At 40.4% G+C, this 16,980-nt stretch overlaps 2 protein-coding genes across 2 annotated transcripts; both read right to left on the bottom strand.

Moving 5' to 3' along the window:
* Positions 1–910: 910 nt before the first annotated feature.
* On the bottom strand, positions 911–3,895 carry LOC139295118 (ATP-sensitive inward rectifier potassium channel 1-like). Its single transcript, XM_070917217.1, has 2 exons — positions 3,743–3,895; positions 911–2,063 (listed from the first exon to the last, which is right to left on the bottom strand). Exons 1-2 carry the CDS (start codon positions 3,757–3,759, stop codon positions 911–913), a joined length of 1,170 nt encoding a protein of 389 aa, XP_070773318.1. The 5' UTR covers positions 3,760–3,895.
* A 4,385-nt stretch (positions 3,896–8,280) lies between these two features.
* foxred1 (FAD-dependent oxidoreductase domain containing 1) lies at positions 8,281–15,864 on the bottom strand. The gene is made up of 11 exons (XM_070917215.1): positions 15,708–15,864; positions 15,071–15,291; positions 14,293–14,403; positions 13,001–13,119; positions 12,797–12,891; positions 11,977–12,078; positions 11,534–11,610; positions 10,385–10,536; positions 9,113–9,242; positions 8,912–9,016; positions 8,281–8,611 (listed from the first exon to the last, which is right to left on the bottom strand). Exons 1-11 carry the CDS (start codon positions 15,862–15,864, stop codon positions 8,357–8,359), a joined length of 1,524 nt encoding a protein of 507 aa, XP_070773316.1. The 3' UTR covers positions 8,281–8,356.
* Between the last annotated feature and the right edge of the window lie 1,116 nt (positions 15,865–16,980).

Genomic DNA, 16,980 nt, shown 5'->3' on the forward strand with positions numbered 1-16,980 from the left:
GTATGATATATTACTCTGTAAAGTAACAAATATATGTACTGAAAGAGAAAGTTTAATATTTCCCTCTGAAATGTGGTGGAGTAGCAATATAAAGTAGCATAAAATGGAAATACACTACTTAAGTAAAGTAGCAGTACCTCAAATTTGTAAGTACAGCACTTGAGTAAATGTGATATAATCATAGTATTGAATGTGGAGAAACCAGACAGACATAAAGTGGAAACAAAAAAAGGTTTATTCCAACTAAAGATGTTAACTTTCCCTGAGAACAAGTTTCAGTGTTACACAGTACGATCTACACTAAGTGTAGACTGGTCACAGTTAAAATCATCCCGTCAAGAAGCTACGTTCACATTTTCCTAATTATCAAGGCAAACAAGATGTGTCAACGTGACAAAAACAAAGTTAGTGGTTTAGTAGGAATAATGAGAAAACTCAAAAGGCCTGTCCTACTTCCCCCAGCCTTTATAGAAGCACACAGTTTTTCATTATAACAGGCTCAGGCCCTAATCTCCTCAAGAAGTACCCACTGTGCCATCCAGTATTTTACCCCTTTCATTTTCCATGCGTCAAAACTTCAATCCCTCTTTCTCCTCCTTCTCCCTCGTCCACACATCACCTCCACAAAGTCACAAGTCCCAAAGGTGCTTTGATTGTAATGAGCTGCTGAGCAAGAGCTTAACTCCCGCTCATGTCTGAATTTCTATCCACGCTTTGAATGTTTCTGTTGTTCGAGGCAAAAGAGTCGGCGATTAATTCAAACGTTGAGTGGAGGAAGCAGCGTGGCCGACAGATTCAGATTCACTCCTCTTCAGTCTGACTAACAGTGAAACTTTGCTTAAAAGGAAGTGATACACACTTTATTTCCCGCATCACTTTCAATCTGAGAAGAAGTTCCTTTCCGAGTCGCTCACATTTTAGTGACCACAGAGTCGTGAATGTCGATCACCTGGAACGCCAGGTTGTCGATCCCCAACTTCTGCCCGTTGTTGTGCTTTTCTTGGTTGTGACCGTTGTGGTTTCTCTGGTCTGTGTCCGTCTCGAAGCAGTGGACGCAGTGCGGCGTGGTGACCTTGACGCTTTTGGAAAAGTTTGAGAAATCCACACGGTACTTTCCCATCTTGGTGCGGGAGATGATGGGCAGGAAGCTGTACCCCCACTGAATCTCCTGGGGGATGTAGGAGGTTCGGACCTGACAGGAGGAGCTGGTGGACTCGGCCGTGCCGTCCAAAAAGACCACCAGCTCAAAGTCCTGCTGGGCGAGAGAGTCAGCCGACATCTCGTAGAGTGGGCTCGATCTGTTAATCACGTGGTAGAGGGTCAGAGGGCAAACAAAAAACAAGTTGTCCTTGCCTGCGTCAACCATAAAGTCAATGTCCACCTGGTCCAGGATGATGGTCTCTCCATCTGCTGTGGTTGTCGTCCTAAGCAGCTTGCCGTAGATCTGGCTCCCGATTAGCAAGGTCTTTCGGAGGTTTGCCACTCTGATCAAGAGACACAGACTTCCTTTCTTCAAGCAGACGACAGCTGTGTCGCTGAAGGTGACCGTCTTCGCCCTTTTTTTGGGTAAGGAGATCTTGGCCAAGACGACGCCACACATGAAGCAATTGATGAAGACGCCGATTAGAGACTGGACTATAATTAGAGCCACAGTGCCTGCACAATGCCCGGTCAGGGCCCTGCCCCCGTACCCAATGGTGGTCTGGGTCTCCAGGGAGTAGAGGAACGCCGTTGTGAGGCCGTTGACATTGTCTATGCACTGGACATGTCCGTCTGTGCGGTTCTGTCCCGTCAGATCCCCGTTGCTCTTTGCGATCCAGTACCAGAGCAGGCTGAAAACGAACCAGCTGCCCGTGAACGAAGCCACAAACAGGAGGAGGACGAAGCGCCAGCGGATCTCCACGAAGGTGGTCCAGAAGTCCACCAGGTACGCAAAGTGGTTTCCGTATTCAATGTTGCCGAACTCAATGTTGCAGCGTCCGTCTTTGGTGACCAGGCGGGTTTTGCGGCTTCGCTGTCCAGCTGGCTGGATGTGACTCTGGAGCAGCTGGAACATCCTGGAGCTGGAGAGGGTTAAACACAAGATTAGTGCTGGAGACTTACCTCATACCTGTCAAGTTAATTATCCCCAAAATCACACATTTACATCAAAGGGCTTCACAACCTGTACAGCACCCGACACCCACTGTCCTTAAACTTAAGTTAGACAAACTCTTTAATAAGGACAACCCCTTTAACAAGAGGAAACAAAACTAGTTCAGCCTTAGACAGGCTATTTAAATATCACATATTTGATTAATGACCACTCAGCTGAACGGGCGTTTCCACTTCCTCTAGAGGATAAATCCACGGTATCACTGTCAAAAAATCCCACGAAAAGATCAAAACCAAAAGTATTTACTGTGAATCCATCATTACCAGGAACACACACACACACACACACAGTGTCAGCCGAGCACCAAATGTGTATTCATCTGCGGCAGAAAATAGTTCCTAACAAATGCACAATTTGCTTCTTTTAATAACTTTGGCTGAAAACTACAGTGCCCACTGTTTCAGTCAGTAAATCAAACTATATATTTATGACCTGCAGAACTTACATATTATTGCTTTTGGTCTTTTTTATGGGATTTGTTGACAATAAACTTACCTGTGCTCATGCCTAACCACTACCTGACCTCAGTCTTAACCCCAGCCAGCCTCAGAGGTCAGTGCTGTAGGACGCACCGTTCGAAAGGGGATGTAAGACAAGAAACCAGTACAGTATGGTGAAACTGCAATTTCTGAGTACTTACTTGATTACTTGATATTTGTTTCAGGCAAATAGATGTTCAAGTGATTAATGAGTGGCAAACCTTCAATAGCAGCCATTTCAAAAATAAGAATACGGTCATACATGTCAGTCAGAGCATGCAAATAAACAGTGACATCCATATTTCTTATATTTCTAATCTAATGATGAATAACATTAGATTAGAAATATAAATCCTTTATAGTCACAAACAATGCATTTTGCATTTATATGAGAATATATGAGTTATTTTGCACGGTGCAGTATCACCACGTGGTCCACTCTGAGCCTTACATAACAGATTAGACTCAAGATTGAGATTCAAGAAACTTGTTTGTTTTGGGGGGAAAAAAAGGTACTAAAACATATTTTAGTAAAAGAACAAAAAAAGGTTATCACACATTAAGATAAAGAACCTATTTTATATCTTTGTTAGAAACTCTGTGTCAACTGTCTGATCACACAACAGTAATATTATTATTATTAACTTGCTAATGAGCCTCACTACGTACATATTTTATCATTTTTACATAATTTTGGTGTTGGAAGAACTAGGAAAACCGCTTGTGCTTCTGCTGTTCTTTTCCCAGTTATTAAGCCTTAATAAGGGTTTAAATAAGTACTGTTATGGGGTTCCTTTAGTTCTTCGCATTTCTTTGTACTGTTACATAATTGGCAAAGCCACTGTTGTATATTCTGCCAGAGACCACAGTGGGAAAACTAGAGATAGTAACATCTTTGCAATTAAAAAATGTTGAAGCAACTTTTCTCTGAGCAGTAAAAACAACACTGTATGTGTTAAAGATATTAGACTTATCTGCACCGTTAGAGAGATGAACAGCACTTGAAAGATGTCTCAAAACTTAATTCAAGCACCAAAACACACTAATAAGTGTCTGATGTCTGTCTCATTGATCTGTTCTGTGGAAAGAAAGTTGTGTTTCGACATACCTGCTAAGTGAGACCATGGGCCCAGAGCGCTCACTGGATCTCCGCTGGAACCTCAGACTCCTTTCTTTTCGCGAGTGGCCATTGGAAAGATTTTAATCCACAGTGAAATTTCCTAATCCCAGCCACATGCCACCATGTACACTGGCTTCATGCAGACAGAGGAGCCAGCCAGAGAGCTCCCAGTGGGCGTCACAGTTCCCTTTGACTGGCAGGGCGACTCCCTTCATCACTGCTCAGTGTAAATTCTGACCAACATGAGGGGGGGGGGTGTCCTGCAGAAGCCCTCAGTGCTTTTGTGTGGCAGAAGGTGCATCTATTGAAGGGGCCAACGTGGCCGGTGCTGCACCCATGCTGTTTTTGTTTTCAGCCCTGAGAACATTTGGGATTTGCATCGGGCCCCACAAAGAAATCCCTCAATTGCATTTCCCGTAGTCCCCCTCCCCCCCTCTTTCCAACCTGCAAGGCTGCCTCACATTTGCATCAAAATGAAGGGCCGCGGGGACAAAGTGTCTTTGCCATGCTGACATTCTGGCTGTTGAAGGACCATTTTCATATTTGTGTTTGAGCGTATTTCCATGATCTGTTACGATATAAGAGAGGTCTTGACTTGATAAGAGGCCCCTCAGCGATGGAGGCAGATGCCATTAGCTGCACGGAAATGGAGACGGTTGAAGATGCAGACTGTTCCTGCTGTACTGATTCAACTGCAGAGACCCTGCAGGACTCTTACAGGCTGCCGTCGTAACTTTCTGTCAGTTTAGTCATGTGTGCATGTGCATCTATAAACACATAAACATGCTGCAGACTCGGGCGCCCCAGCAGCTCACCTTGTACCACGTGTGCTCGGTTTTGAGTCCGGCCTGGACCCTTTGTTGCATGTTATCCCCTCTCTCTCTCTGCCCCCCTTTATACTTCTACTCCGCTACATTTTGAGGGTTAATATTGTACTTTTTACTTCACTGCTTTTATTTGGCAGCTCAATTTATTGTTATGATCCATTGTTTGAGAAAAAAAAGCCCTAATTTCACTGGTTTCCTTTCGTCTGCCGTGATTGTAAACCGAATATCTTTGAGTTTTGGACTGTTGTTGCTTTTTTAGATAAAACAGTTTTATCAATTAATGGAGAAACTAATCGACACATCAATCGACAATGAAAATTATTGTTAGTTGCAGACCTGATATAGAGAAAATGAAAATGAGCTCAACCTTGACCAACATTAAAAGTCTTTTTTACATGACATATATAGGTGTGTGTGTGTGTGTGTGTGTGTGTGTGTGTGTGTGTATAATAACAGTGACAGCCTTTCATAACTAGTTGTAGTAGTAGTAGTAGTACTTTATGCTACTTTATACTTTTTACTCCACTACATTTATTTGACAGCTGTAGTTACTGGTTACTTTAAAGATTTCATATTTAAAAACATAAGTTCATTAAATACAACACATTGTCAAAGATTAATGGTTTCAACAAAACAGTGTCTCATTGGGGTCGCTTGTCAAGTTTCAGATGTCTGAGTTATTGTTTAAATAATGTTCGAGAATAAGTTAAAAGTTAAAATATTAGAGAAAAAAAAAATGAACACAAATCCACCCCTCAGATGTATCTTTATCAACCCTAAACTACTGTATACTAAACTGTGTATAAAGTAGTTAAAAGTTTTCTCAAAGTGGAAATATTTTCTAATATGCAGTATTCTCCTCTTACACATTTCATATAGAAAGCCCTAAATATGGAAAGACGTGACTATCTGCTTTAATGAACTAATTAGCTCTTGATGTTGATCCTGAGTGCTGCACAGGAGACAAATAAACATGCGAGGAGTTGAAGTATTAAACAAGACAGCTTCATTAGCGGAGCTCGTCAAAGCTAATTTTGGGCAAACGTAAAAAAAAAACAACCTCACAGCTAAGACCAACAGACACCATCATTTGATATGCATGCACCTCATTAATCCTGCACTTTAAGAGGCATTAATATTAATATGAGGGTATCAGGGTCTTGAATTAGGCGCTTTTATTTCTCATGTTCTACAAGAACCACATTTTCCGTCCTCTTGGCTTCGAGTCTTACTCATGATCTCGACAGATACCGCAGCTCTTTTCAATGCTGAGAGAGATTTTCATATTTCAAGTTAAACGTTTTAAATAGATTTACAATAAACAAATTCACTCTTGATACATTCTTGAATTCAAGCTCCGATCTGTTCTCTCTTCTTGTCGTCACCGTCTTCTAGCTTTGACTTCCAAATTACATTTTGCTTTTACAGTTAAACGTGTTAAGTGGGGCGATGCTCCATGATGGTGACTTGATATAAGAATCACCCGCAGAAACGGCTCCATCTGGTGCACAAATCCTATAAAACACCTTAAAGGCCCAAAATACCTGAAATATAATCACTACTGAATACTTAATGTTGAAATTTAAATACCACTGAATTTATTTTACTTTGAAAACCATCTTTGTTGCTGTATGTGTCTAGAATAAACAAGTAAACTATGACAAACTCTTATTTTGACATGGGGTAACATCACAGGAAGGACCCGCCACACGGAGGAAAATCAAATACTCGATTTATATTTTCGTTTTCTGACTTTAAATCATATTGAGGGAACAGCCGCACGTTACAATCAAATAATCCTGTTTTATTTTGGTGGTGTAAATATAAAGTGATAAAAGGAGAATTTAAGTCCATTTCTGGTTTCTGTGTTTTATGGTTAAAACGCTCGCAGATTTTCACAAATTTACAAAAGTCAGATAGAAAATCAAAGAAAACTCAACTTGCTCAAATTCAATTTTAAGAAATAAGAAAATAAGAAAAAAAAAATCAGGTTGTTTAAATTAGAACTTGAAAATGATAATCAATCAGATATCTGTCTGATTAGTTCATATGATCCAAGAAAGTGCAATAAATTGTGATTTTTAAATTTGTTTAAACTGTTAAAGGTTCAGATGTACGCTGCAGTGTTTTTGTTGCATTAGTACTGAGAAATTACAACAAACTGAATCTGATCTCTGATCATTAATAACCGACACAACTCAAGTCCACCTTTCTAAAAAAAAAAGAAAATGTTGATTATTAATGCAACTTTTATTGCATTGATCAATATGAAACGGTGACGATCAGTCTATATTGATTCAAGAGTAAAAGATACAATAATGAAAACATAATTAACTATAAAAAAGTACCAGAATGTAACAAGAACAAAATAAAATGTAAAAGGATCCAATGTGATTTTACAACATTATATTGCATAAGTAATATGTTGGACTGCAGTTTCTCTCACACACACACACACACATTATGTACATTACATACAAACACTCATCTGGAGACAAAGTTGCTGCTCATGTTTCAGTTTGATTTATATTATAATTACTGTGTTGCATAACGTCACCAGTCGCCCGCCTTCAAGAAGTCTGGATTTTGGCATTATTACAGTTTGTACTGTATCAGCGGTGCTTCAACACATCCATGTGTCACCTTCTGTCCCATCGGGACACGGACGCAGTTTCTTCTCAAAGCTTCCTCCTAATGATTTCTTCATAAAAGCGTCTTCCTCATCTTCAAGACCTGAGAGAGATGTTCTTCAAGCTCCTTACGTCATTACGGTTTATTACAACTTGGGTCTTGTTTTTGCAGTTTTGACCATCACTTCGATCCGGTATGATAACATTATACTCACTGAAGTAATCTGGGAACATGGTAGCATCACTAAAAAAAAAAAAAAGAGGTCAGAAGGGGGCAAGAAATGAGCCACCAGTTCAGCCAGATTATCTGAGCCACTTTATCTGGAGGTAAAACTGGAAGTCTGCATCACCAACATGTGAGTGATAACTCAGCGTAACTACGGAGAAGACAGTTGGTCGAAGTCTGTAAAGTGTGATGGACATTTACAACAGTTTGAGTAATACATTTATTGTTTGCTTTAGTTTTCTCTTCCAAATAAGTTTGTCTAACCTGTTTTTTGTACTTTTAAAACAAGTTAAAAAAAAGTCCAAAATGGCACCAATAACCATTTTCTGACCCCACTCCGGTTAAGGTTTGGCTACATTTAGGAAGAGGTCATTGTTTGGGTTAAAATAACTACTTAGTTAAAGTTAGGGGACCTTTGTCGTCATGGTTACAATAATAAACACGCAGTTAAAGTCAGGGAGCGATCGGGGTCACGGTTAAAAGAAACGTTGACTGTCAGCAGTGTTGGAAAGTGATTAAATACATTTACTCAAGCACCTGCGACGACATTACTGATGCTTACAAATTAATCGGTCAATAATTACAGTCTAATAATATAATATGTATTATTCTGAAATGGGTCATTCTGCGTAAAGAGTTATTTTACTTTTAGTACTTACATTTTTGTACTTTCACATGTAAGATTTTGAATGCAGGACTTTTACTTGTAGTATTTCCACACTGTAGTGTTGCTACTTTTACTTTAGTAAAACATCTGAGTACTTCTTCCACCACATATTGTCATAGTGTCTTCGCCCCGTTGGACTTCATTGCAGCGATGATACCATGTTTCCAGAATAAAACTTGTTCACAGCTATGAAGATAAGACCACAGGTGTAACTCTTTGGCAGTGCGTGGACGAGTCCAGGTCCCAGCTCCTCTACACGATGTTCCTCTCCAGCATCGGCTCCTGGGCCAGAATGCGCCTGAAGCCGAGGCCGCTCATGTCCAATGTTTTGAAGGTCCCGTCCAGGATCAGTTCTGCCACAGCGCGACCCACCGCGGGGGAGTGCTGCAGGCCGTGGCCGCTGAACCCGGTCGCAAAGTACATGTTGTTGATCTGCGGGTGCATGCCGATGATGCCGTTCTGGTCGAAGGTGTTGTAGTCGTAGAAACCCGCCCAGGCGCTGGTCACCTGAGGGAAGGGACAAGAGAACCAGGGGCTCAGACTACATCCACATTAATCCGTCTGATTAAAAAAACATGAAAACCTTTTCTTCTTTGTCCTCTTTTCATTTGAGAAATAAGAAAACTGAGGACAGATACGGCCGAACCAAATCCACATAAATACGAGTCAACAGCTGAGTGAGGTTATATCATAAAATAACACTGTAATTCTGTGAGTGATTAAATGAAGTGGACTAGCAGACTTGTAGGACTATTACAGGGCAAAGAAACAAATAAAATCGCCAATCAAATGGCAACATATCCCAACCTTAAGTTTCTCAAAGGCAGGAACACGACGGGCCAAACTGGGCCAAACCTTGTCCTCAAAAAACTGGTGGTCCACGTCCAGGTTACTGATATCTGGCTCCTCCGCCTGAAGACAAACAAAAGGGGAAAAGAACATCTTCTATTAAACTGTTTATTCTTATTCATAGAAATAGTCAGGAAACAGCTTTAAACTACAACAAACCTCCTCTGGTGACGCCCCAGCGATGTAGTTCCCCCCTAACCCCTCTCTCCTGAAGTAAACTCCAGAGTAATCAATCAGGAAGGGGGTGTCTAGACCTGGACCATCAGGACAGTGGACCACATACACATACCTGAAAAAGGGAGGAATCAGCATGTACAACAGCCAATAACATCTTCACCTTCTTACAGACGGTACGTTCTTACAGTCCTGTGTGAATCCTCTAGTTAAAGCACTCATAATTTCACATTTCATGCTGACTCAGAGGAGTTTTAGGCGTGAAAGTGGTCAGAGTTTAAGTGCCTTCCTCGGGGTTTTACTCTTGTGTGGGTGGAAAATGTTACAACAGACTTTGGATCATCCCGAGGCATCATCAAGGCAGCGTGAGACAAAGGACACCTGTGTATACATATTTATATCTGCCTGGGATGTGTTCAAAAGGATTTACTGATCGACCGCTCGATTGTTGTCCCAAAAATATCTTTACATTTCAATTAATTCTAAAAAAGTTGTTCTCACTCCATCATTCAGAGAAGCTATAAACCACCAAGCACCAACCTCCGGGTCTGACGAGTGAAACCAGCAGGGGGCGACTCCACTGGTTACAAAAAGAAGTCTGATTGTATAGAAGTCTATGAGAAAATGACCCTAATTCTCACTTGATTTATTACCTCAGTAAACATTTTCCTAACGAGTTTATGGTCTCAATCGCTAGTTTCAAGTCTTCTTCAATACAGCATGATGTTCATTCAGTAAATTATGGTCCCATTTAGAGTAAAATAGACGATAAAGCTTTAGGGTGCGGCTACCTTGTGACAACAAGGTGACGGCCAAAATGCCAAACTCGAGGCTTCAAAATGGTAGTCCACAAACCAGTGGGTGACGTCACGGTGGCTACGGCCACTTCTTTTATACAGTCTACGCTATAAACACTTCTGATTGATTCTTGTTCTTTTCTTGTATAACGCGGCTTTAAGTGTGTGTTTGAGGGTGTTTACATGCACACAGGGTGAGCAGTGACAGGCTCATTTTACTCTTAGTGGGTAAGTTTAAAAAGCCTTTTACAGAGTTCATTGGATTTGGAAGTAAACACCCTGAAATTACAGCTGGGAGTCAGAAATATAAAGTCAGTCAGTTTTCCAATTTACTGGAATCCAAATAAAACAGTCTGAATACTACTTACTGCACCGACAGGCCCTTTCATCGAAAACTAGACATTCTGACAACAATTGTTTTGTTAAAAGGGAAATCACTCCCCTCGAGTCAATGACCAACCTTTTCCGAGGCTCAACAGGCAGTGGGATTCCAGCACTGGTGTCTTTGCCAACTCCCAGCATCTCTGTCAGTTTACCAGAAAAGGCTCCCGCTGCATTCACCACAATGGCACATTCCACCGGCTGGTACTCCAGGCTGTTCGGCATCTGCACCTGTTCAACACAAGACATTATCCCATCATGCACCACGCTATGCTGTAAAGGAGTTACAACAACAATCACATTAACCAGTTCAAAGAGATGTTGCGTTTTCAAAGTCAAAAAGATGTCAGTCGCAGTTCAAGAAATGAGTCTTTCAAATCCAGAAAGCCACATTTTAGGTTTATAAAGACCTTTTTTAAATCCTTCTTTTGTTTCTTTTATTTTGACCAAAACACAGAAATAAGGTTGACCACGTGCCGTTTTTCAAAGATGGACAAGATATAAAAAGGATTTGACCCTATAAATCCCATGTTTGTTTAATGGGAAACATTAGCTCAGTTTACATCCAAAAGGTAATGCAAATTTTAACATAATTTTCAGAAAATCTGCAAATGAAAATGGGAATTTATGCACATTTCCATCCATCCCCCGCTGATCTGTGAATACTGGGAGTTGGTATATCGAGATAAGCAGCTGGTGGCGCTAATTCTCCAATCAGGTGCCATTAAACTTGCAGAAGAAGAGGACACAACGAGATGATGTCATTACACAAGTTTGTTTCATGTACGTCATAATTTATTCACTAAGACTTTTTCCACTGCACTTTGTTGTATCTTTACTTTTCCACTGCAGCCAGGTGTAAAAACATTTATGTGATATTTGGACTTTCTTTTGCCACTTTAAACTCAAGTTTATTTAAACTCAGGTGGATGAAAACACACCAATTGGTCGAATGGAGGAGCTCTATTAACTAACATTACTGATTGACAAAAGACTACTAACTTTAATGTGTAGCATTAGTCCAAGTACTGAGTAGACCTGTCAATCAGGTTTTGATATAGTGGGACACTTGTTTATTTCTTGGCTCAGACAACTAGACGGTACTTGTATAAAACAACCTGTAAAACAAATTCGGTGTGTTGCTCTACTTTAACATATTAATCTGAGAAGGCAGAGAGAAGAAAAGCGTCCCGACTCACAGCTACATAACACTCACAGTCCCACTTACTTTGACAGATCTTATTCTCCTGAGATCCAGATGTTCACCCTCAGAGTTCCTCACCACCTTTGTTGTATATTTAAAATCTGCAGAGGAAATAGACATTAACAGCAGCCAGCAGACTGTCAGCTCTTCAAAATAGATCAATAAGTACATACTGCATTCACACACAGTGAGAAAGGAAAAACTGTGTGTGTCCAGGGGAGTGACACACTACATATGTCAATGTTTGCACATTTCTATCAATCTTCTGCCAAAAAATAAAACATTTTCACTTTTAAACTGCCAAAAGTAGAATTTTAAGTGAGAAGAAACTTTTACTTTTACTCCTATTTATCACATTTCTTATGACTTAAAAGCTCTTAAATTTAGACTGGAATGCTGGCCCTGTGTGTGTATTAGATAACAGCGACAGGATCGGGATGTCTTTGTGTCAGGAGGCCACAACAAACCTGTAACTTCTCCGTAGCACTGGATGACTCCCATAGAGATGGCTTTCCTTTTGAAGGCGTTCAGCAGAGTCCAGGGGTCGAACCAGCCCTCGTTCTCCAGACCTGGAAGGCCGGACGAGCGTGAATAAAAGTTAAAAAAGGTTTCATACACACACACACACACACACACACACACACACACACATATATATATCAGGCTTATGTAAAAGAGCAACTATATAATGGGGCATACATTTAAGATTAATGCTGATCATAAGATTTGAATGAGATGAATTTTACACAGGAATACGCCCTCTGGTACATATAGCTACTATTCATCTTGTATAGTTTCTATTTTTACTTCTATTCTAATTTCAGTTTTAAATCCCTCCTGTTGTTTATTTTTTACTTCCTCTGTTCATCTGTGCTCATTTCTGTGCTTTTGCTGCGGCAACAACTGAAATTCCCCGCTTGGGGATCAATAAAGGCTCGTCTTATCTCATCTTATAGTAATGAGAAAACAATATACTAACTAGCTGTGATTAGGGGAAACCACCGTCTTATCAGAGGCAGACAGCGCTGAGGGCCAGATTAACGAAGGCTTTTGAGCCAGTTTTTCAGATTTGACGCTATCTAACCCCAAACACATCACACCAGGCTGTGTGTCAATCAACTAATGAAAATAGAGAGCTGTAACTAAATCTGATTGTTAGAAAGAAAAATAGAGCAAATATTAACAATTAACATACTGATAAACACATGTACATGTAAAGTACACACACTTTGTACTGTCAGAACCACGGAGTGATTAAACATCAACCTGTGAAGCATCTGCACTCACCATATGAAGCGAGCGCCACACCGTCTGTGTTGATCCATGGAAATCTCTCCTTCAGTTGTGTCGGAGAGAGAAGAGAGACTTTGGCTCCAGCGTACCTGGAAGTCACAAAACAAGATACATGATTGACAGATCATTTCTCCAGGAGTGGGTGATCTCTACCTTTCTGATATCACACAGTTGTAGTGAATGAAACAGGGCCGACACCTCTGGGTGCTGTAGTTCTCCTCCATGATGTGGGCCACCTCCTCACTGGCCAGGAAGAGGTATCCCGACTGGTTGAACTGCAGGTCCACCGGGTCTTCGTTCAACAGACCGAGGTGTTCCTGAGAGGACACGGAGGTCAGACGGCCACTTAACACTTAACACTCATTAACACACAGAGAGAATCATTTCTATACTAACAGCATGGAAAAGGTTTCAAAACGTACAAACAACAGAGCGACATTCCGCATCATAAATACTGTATGAACTCCTTTAATACACATATACAGTATATGGATAACACGTTTGTCCTCAGGGTGGCGCTAGAGGAAAGACGATAGAGTCATTAAAGGAATCAGTTCAACATTTGATGAGAAGATTGATACCACTCTCATATCTGTTTGTTAAATATGAAGCTACACACAACTCAGATAAACAAAAGCTAGTTTTCATCTTTTTAGTGGACGTTTAAGTCGCATGCTTCACGTCATGTCATGATTAAATAGCTAAGCCTGTTTCCATGGCACTTTGTTTTTATTGACGTAACTTTACGCAACAGCAAAACAAATCTGACTGTAAAACTCATTAGGGTGACTAAACAGTTATAAATTGAACTTAATATCTTGTTTTCTCAAGTTCAGTGAACCACATTACAATAACTCATTGAATAAACAAATTATCCAAGTATATTCATTTAACTCACATTTTGTGGGGCAGCAGGGGAACTTATGTTTTACAGTCTTCACATCAGTAAACTGCTGCCAAGTTCAGGGAAAATCAATGATTTGTTTGTAGTAAAATCTAAATCTCAGGTGTGAAATCCAACTCCAATGAGTCAGTAAGTAAAACAGAAAACACTGCATATTAGATAGAGGTTTGGCAGAGATGAGACAGTTGCAGAACTGTGTCATGGGCACCCTTAGAACTTAAATAACAGTCGCTTAATCAATCTTTTCTGGGCCTGTGACACTGTGGAAATTTGTCGCGTAGTATCTCTAATATAGTGTAAATCAGTCTTCATCTTTAAAGCTAAACTCAAAGGGAATTTCTAATTAAATGCTGGCTTTAAAGACACCAAATATGGGCACAAAATATCAACCAGCTGCAGTTTAAATCCAACAATATTAGTACAGATATTGGTCAAACTCGCATATTAATACAACATACACTCTGAGCGCGGTGGGTAACTGTCGCATTTAATGATGTAAAGGCTCGTCATTCATTGCCTTGTGCAGTGAGCTGAGAGAGGCTCCACACAAACAAGCAACAACATGAGCGACTTCAACGTGACCTACATTGATGTTTCTCATGAAGTCTGCGGAGGCCAGGGAGAGGTGGATGTTCTCAGGCAGGGAGAACTGCTGTCGGATCCCCCCTGCAGACAGCACGGTGGAGGCCTGGGAGTACTGGGGGGAAAAAACACACGCAGGAGGAGGCAGTTAATAAGGAATTATGTAGAAGCAGAGGACTGCTGTACTGTATATTATGCTGCTTATCACTGTGCTACTGGCAACACTAAGGAAACAGAAAATAATTCAGTTGATGCGACCCTCTCTTCTCTTGCCACATTAGCGGAGAATCTCTTAGTCCACCTTAATATATGGAACATTTTCTTCTTTGTATGATTGTTGTATTAAAACATTTATTTAGTCATGACATGTTTTCATCTTTCCCAAAACTTTCATACCATTTTTTCCAGGTACTTGCAGTTTTGTCCAGAATGTTCACCCTAATTTCTCTCATCTTCAAGCAGCTGCAAGTATTGATTAAGAAGAGAGTCATTTCTGGTTTTTAATAGCCTCATCCACTCATTAAATCCTACCTCATTGCACACTAACTATAGGAGTCCCCTCGCACCAATAATACCAAACTATATGAGACAATAGGTTTTAGCTTGACAACTGACTCTTGTTGATAGATGTGCAGAAGTTAAGTTAAACTTTGATCATGTCAAAAGTGTTTTTAACCCACTATTCCTGTTTGGCCCCTGTGAGTTGACACATCGGGCTTTGATTCGACACAATGCTGTCTGGAATAAATACGACTGATGACAGATCAATACTGGGCCCTCACCGTTGGATCCTTCTCCACCACAATAACTTTCACCCCTTCTCGCCCCGTGTCCTTCTGTTTCAGCCAAAAGGCGATGGACCAGCCCACTACACCGCCTCCTACGATCACAATGTCGGCCCTCTCCGGGGGAAGTTTCGGGTTGAGCTCCAGGGGACTCCAGCTGCTCCCTGGCAGCGCGTCCGCCGCCTTCTTCCTCATTGCTGCCAGCTGAGCCTCCAGGTCTGAGGCACAAAGGCAGAAACTTTATCCTACTTGATCATCATTTTGCAGTGGTTGACTCACACTTTACAACTCAAGATACTTTCTGAAACTTCAGCTACCACTCTACTCGGCATATAAAATATATTAATATAACTTCCCATGTCAATTGGTTAGCCTAAAATCTTCCGCCAAATCACATTGTTTAAAGTTTACATTTAGAAGAAATTAGTGTTTTTTGGAGGATTATATGCATGCCGAATTGTAGAGAGGCATCTAACAGTTCATCAGAGAGTTTCAGTGGTGACAAACAAGTTGCATACATTTCTAGATAAACACATCATTAAATAATTCGGGGATTTCTTATTGTGAAGTTAGCTAGCTTGTTGACATGTTCTTGCATGAGGGTGTAAACAGCACTTCCTTCGACGTTTCCCACCTTTGAAGAAGTCATTCCGGAGAGGTCTGCCTGTACTCAGGCTTTGACATAACGTTGAATGTCCATACAGCCATGTGTGCCGTTGTGTCACCCGTCTGCAGGCAAGTAATCCGTGAGCCGTCCGCGCCTTCACATGCAGCCTGCTCCACGTTGACATTGCTGCAAGCTAACTAGCTAGTAAGTAAACAGTAGGCTTCACCGTGAAAACGACAACAACAGCAATGTGAACAAACATGCGAAACTTCTCTTAATGTGTGCAGCCAAATCTGTAATCTGACAGTGAGGTCAAATAAAATCCGAGTCAAAACAGTGAAATCAGGCAGAATAAGACCGGTAGTACGGTGTTTTCCTTCAAAATAAAAGCACACATTTAGGTCATCGCCTCAAGGAACAGGTTAACCTCCAGTTTGTATCAGTCTGTGCTGGTACAAACTGTATTGTGTTTTTAATGAAAGAGGATTCTGTCTGCTATATGTATTTTTAGGTCTGCAACTAACTATTGTTTTTCTCATCCATTTATCTGCTGGTTTGTCTTGCTTAATAGATTAATCGGTTAGTCCATTGAATGTCAAAATATAGTGAAAAAAGGTGACACCTTCAAATGTCTTGTTTTGTCTAACCAACAGTCCAAAACCGAAAGATATTAAGTTTACAATGATATAAAACAGGAAAAGCAGCACATTCTCACGCTTACTTGAACCAGTAATTTGGCAAAGTTGTCTACAAATTACCTTTCTGAAAAAAAAAAAATTGTTTATTAATATTATTCAGCTTTACAGTTCAGCTTAGTTTTTATTCTCTAGTATATTTTTATGTCAGACATAAAGATATCTGTCTCCATCTTGATGACGGTTGGTGGACTGTGTAAATACCAGGGACAACAATGGAAATAAATACAGCATTTTAGCTTTTTATCCGTGACAAAGTCTGATATGTTGTGTTTTTTATACATTTATCAGAATACCAAACCATCCAACCTTATATAATGTATGTGGCTATTTCTATATGCCAATATCTGGCTAGGAAATACAGGTGACAGGAGTAAGTTGAACCTGAACAGGAGATGAGTCAAATTAACTGCTGAGTATAGTTTTTCTTTTTCATGTTGTCATTTTACTGTTCTGAGCAATTCATTGTCTGTATGACACGATTAGAAGTTATTGGGGTATTAAGTACATTAAATCAGTGTTATTCCAAAAACATTGTCATTCTTAGTCTTAAATCAATGTATAATTACTCATGACAGTTTTATGGAAGCAGTGTTTATCATATG

Source organism: Enoplosus armatus, chromosome 13 (assembly GCF_043641665.1).
Source record: "Enoplosus armatus isolate fEnoArm2 chromosome 13, fEnoArm2.hap1, whole genome shotgun sequence".
NCBI classification, from domain to species: domain Eukaryota; kingdom Metazoa; phylum Chordata; class Actinopteri; order Centrarchiformes; family Enoplosidae; genus Enoplosus; species Enoplosus armatus.

Bases quoted from the DNA above. Each gene is read 5' to 3' on its own strand.
- foxred1 (XM_070917215.1), bottom strand. From the start codon at position 15,864: ATGTCAACGTGGAGCAGGCTGCATGTGAAGGCGCGGACGGCTCACGGA. The intron at 11,611-11,976 runs GTTTGTTGTGGC...TTTCCTCTGCAG, and splicing joins GTGCTACGGAGAAGTTACAG to ATTTTAAATATACAACAAAG. The intron at 8,612-8,911 runs GTTGGGATATGT...CCCTTCCCTCAG, and splicing joins CTGCCTTTGAGAAACTTAAG to GTGACCAGCGCCTGGGCGGG.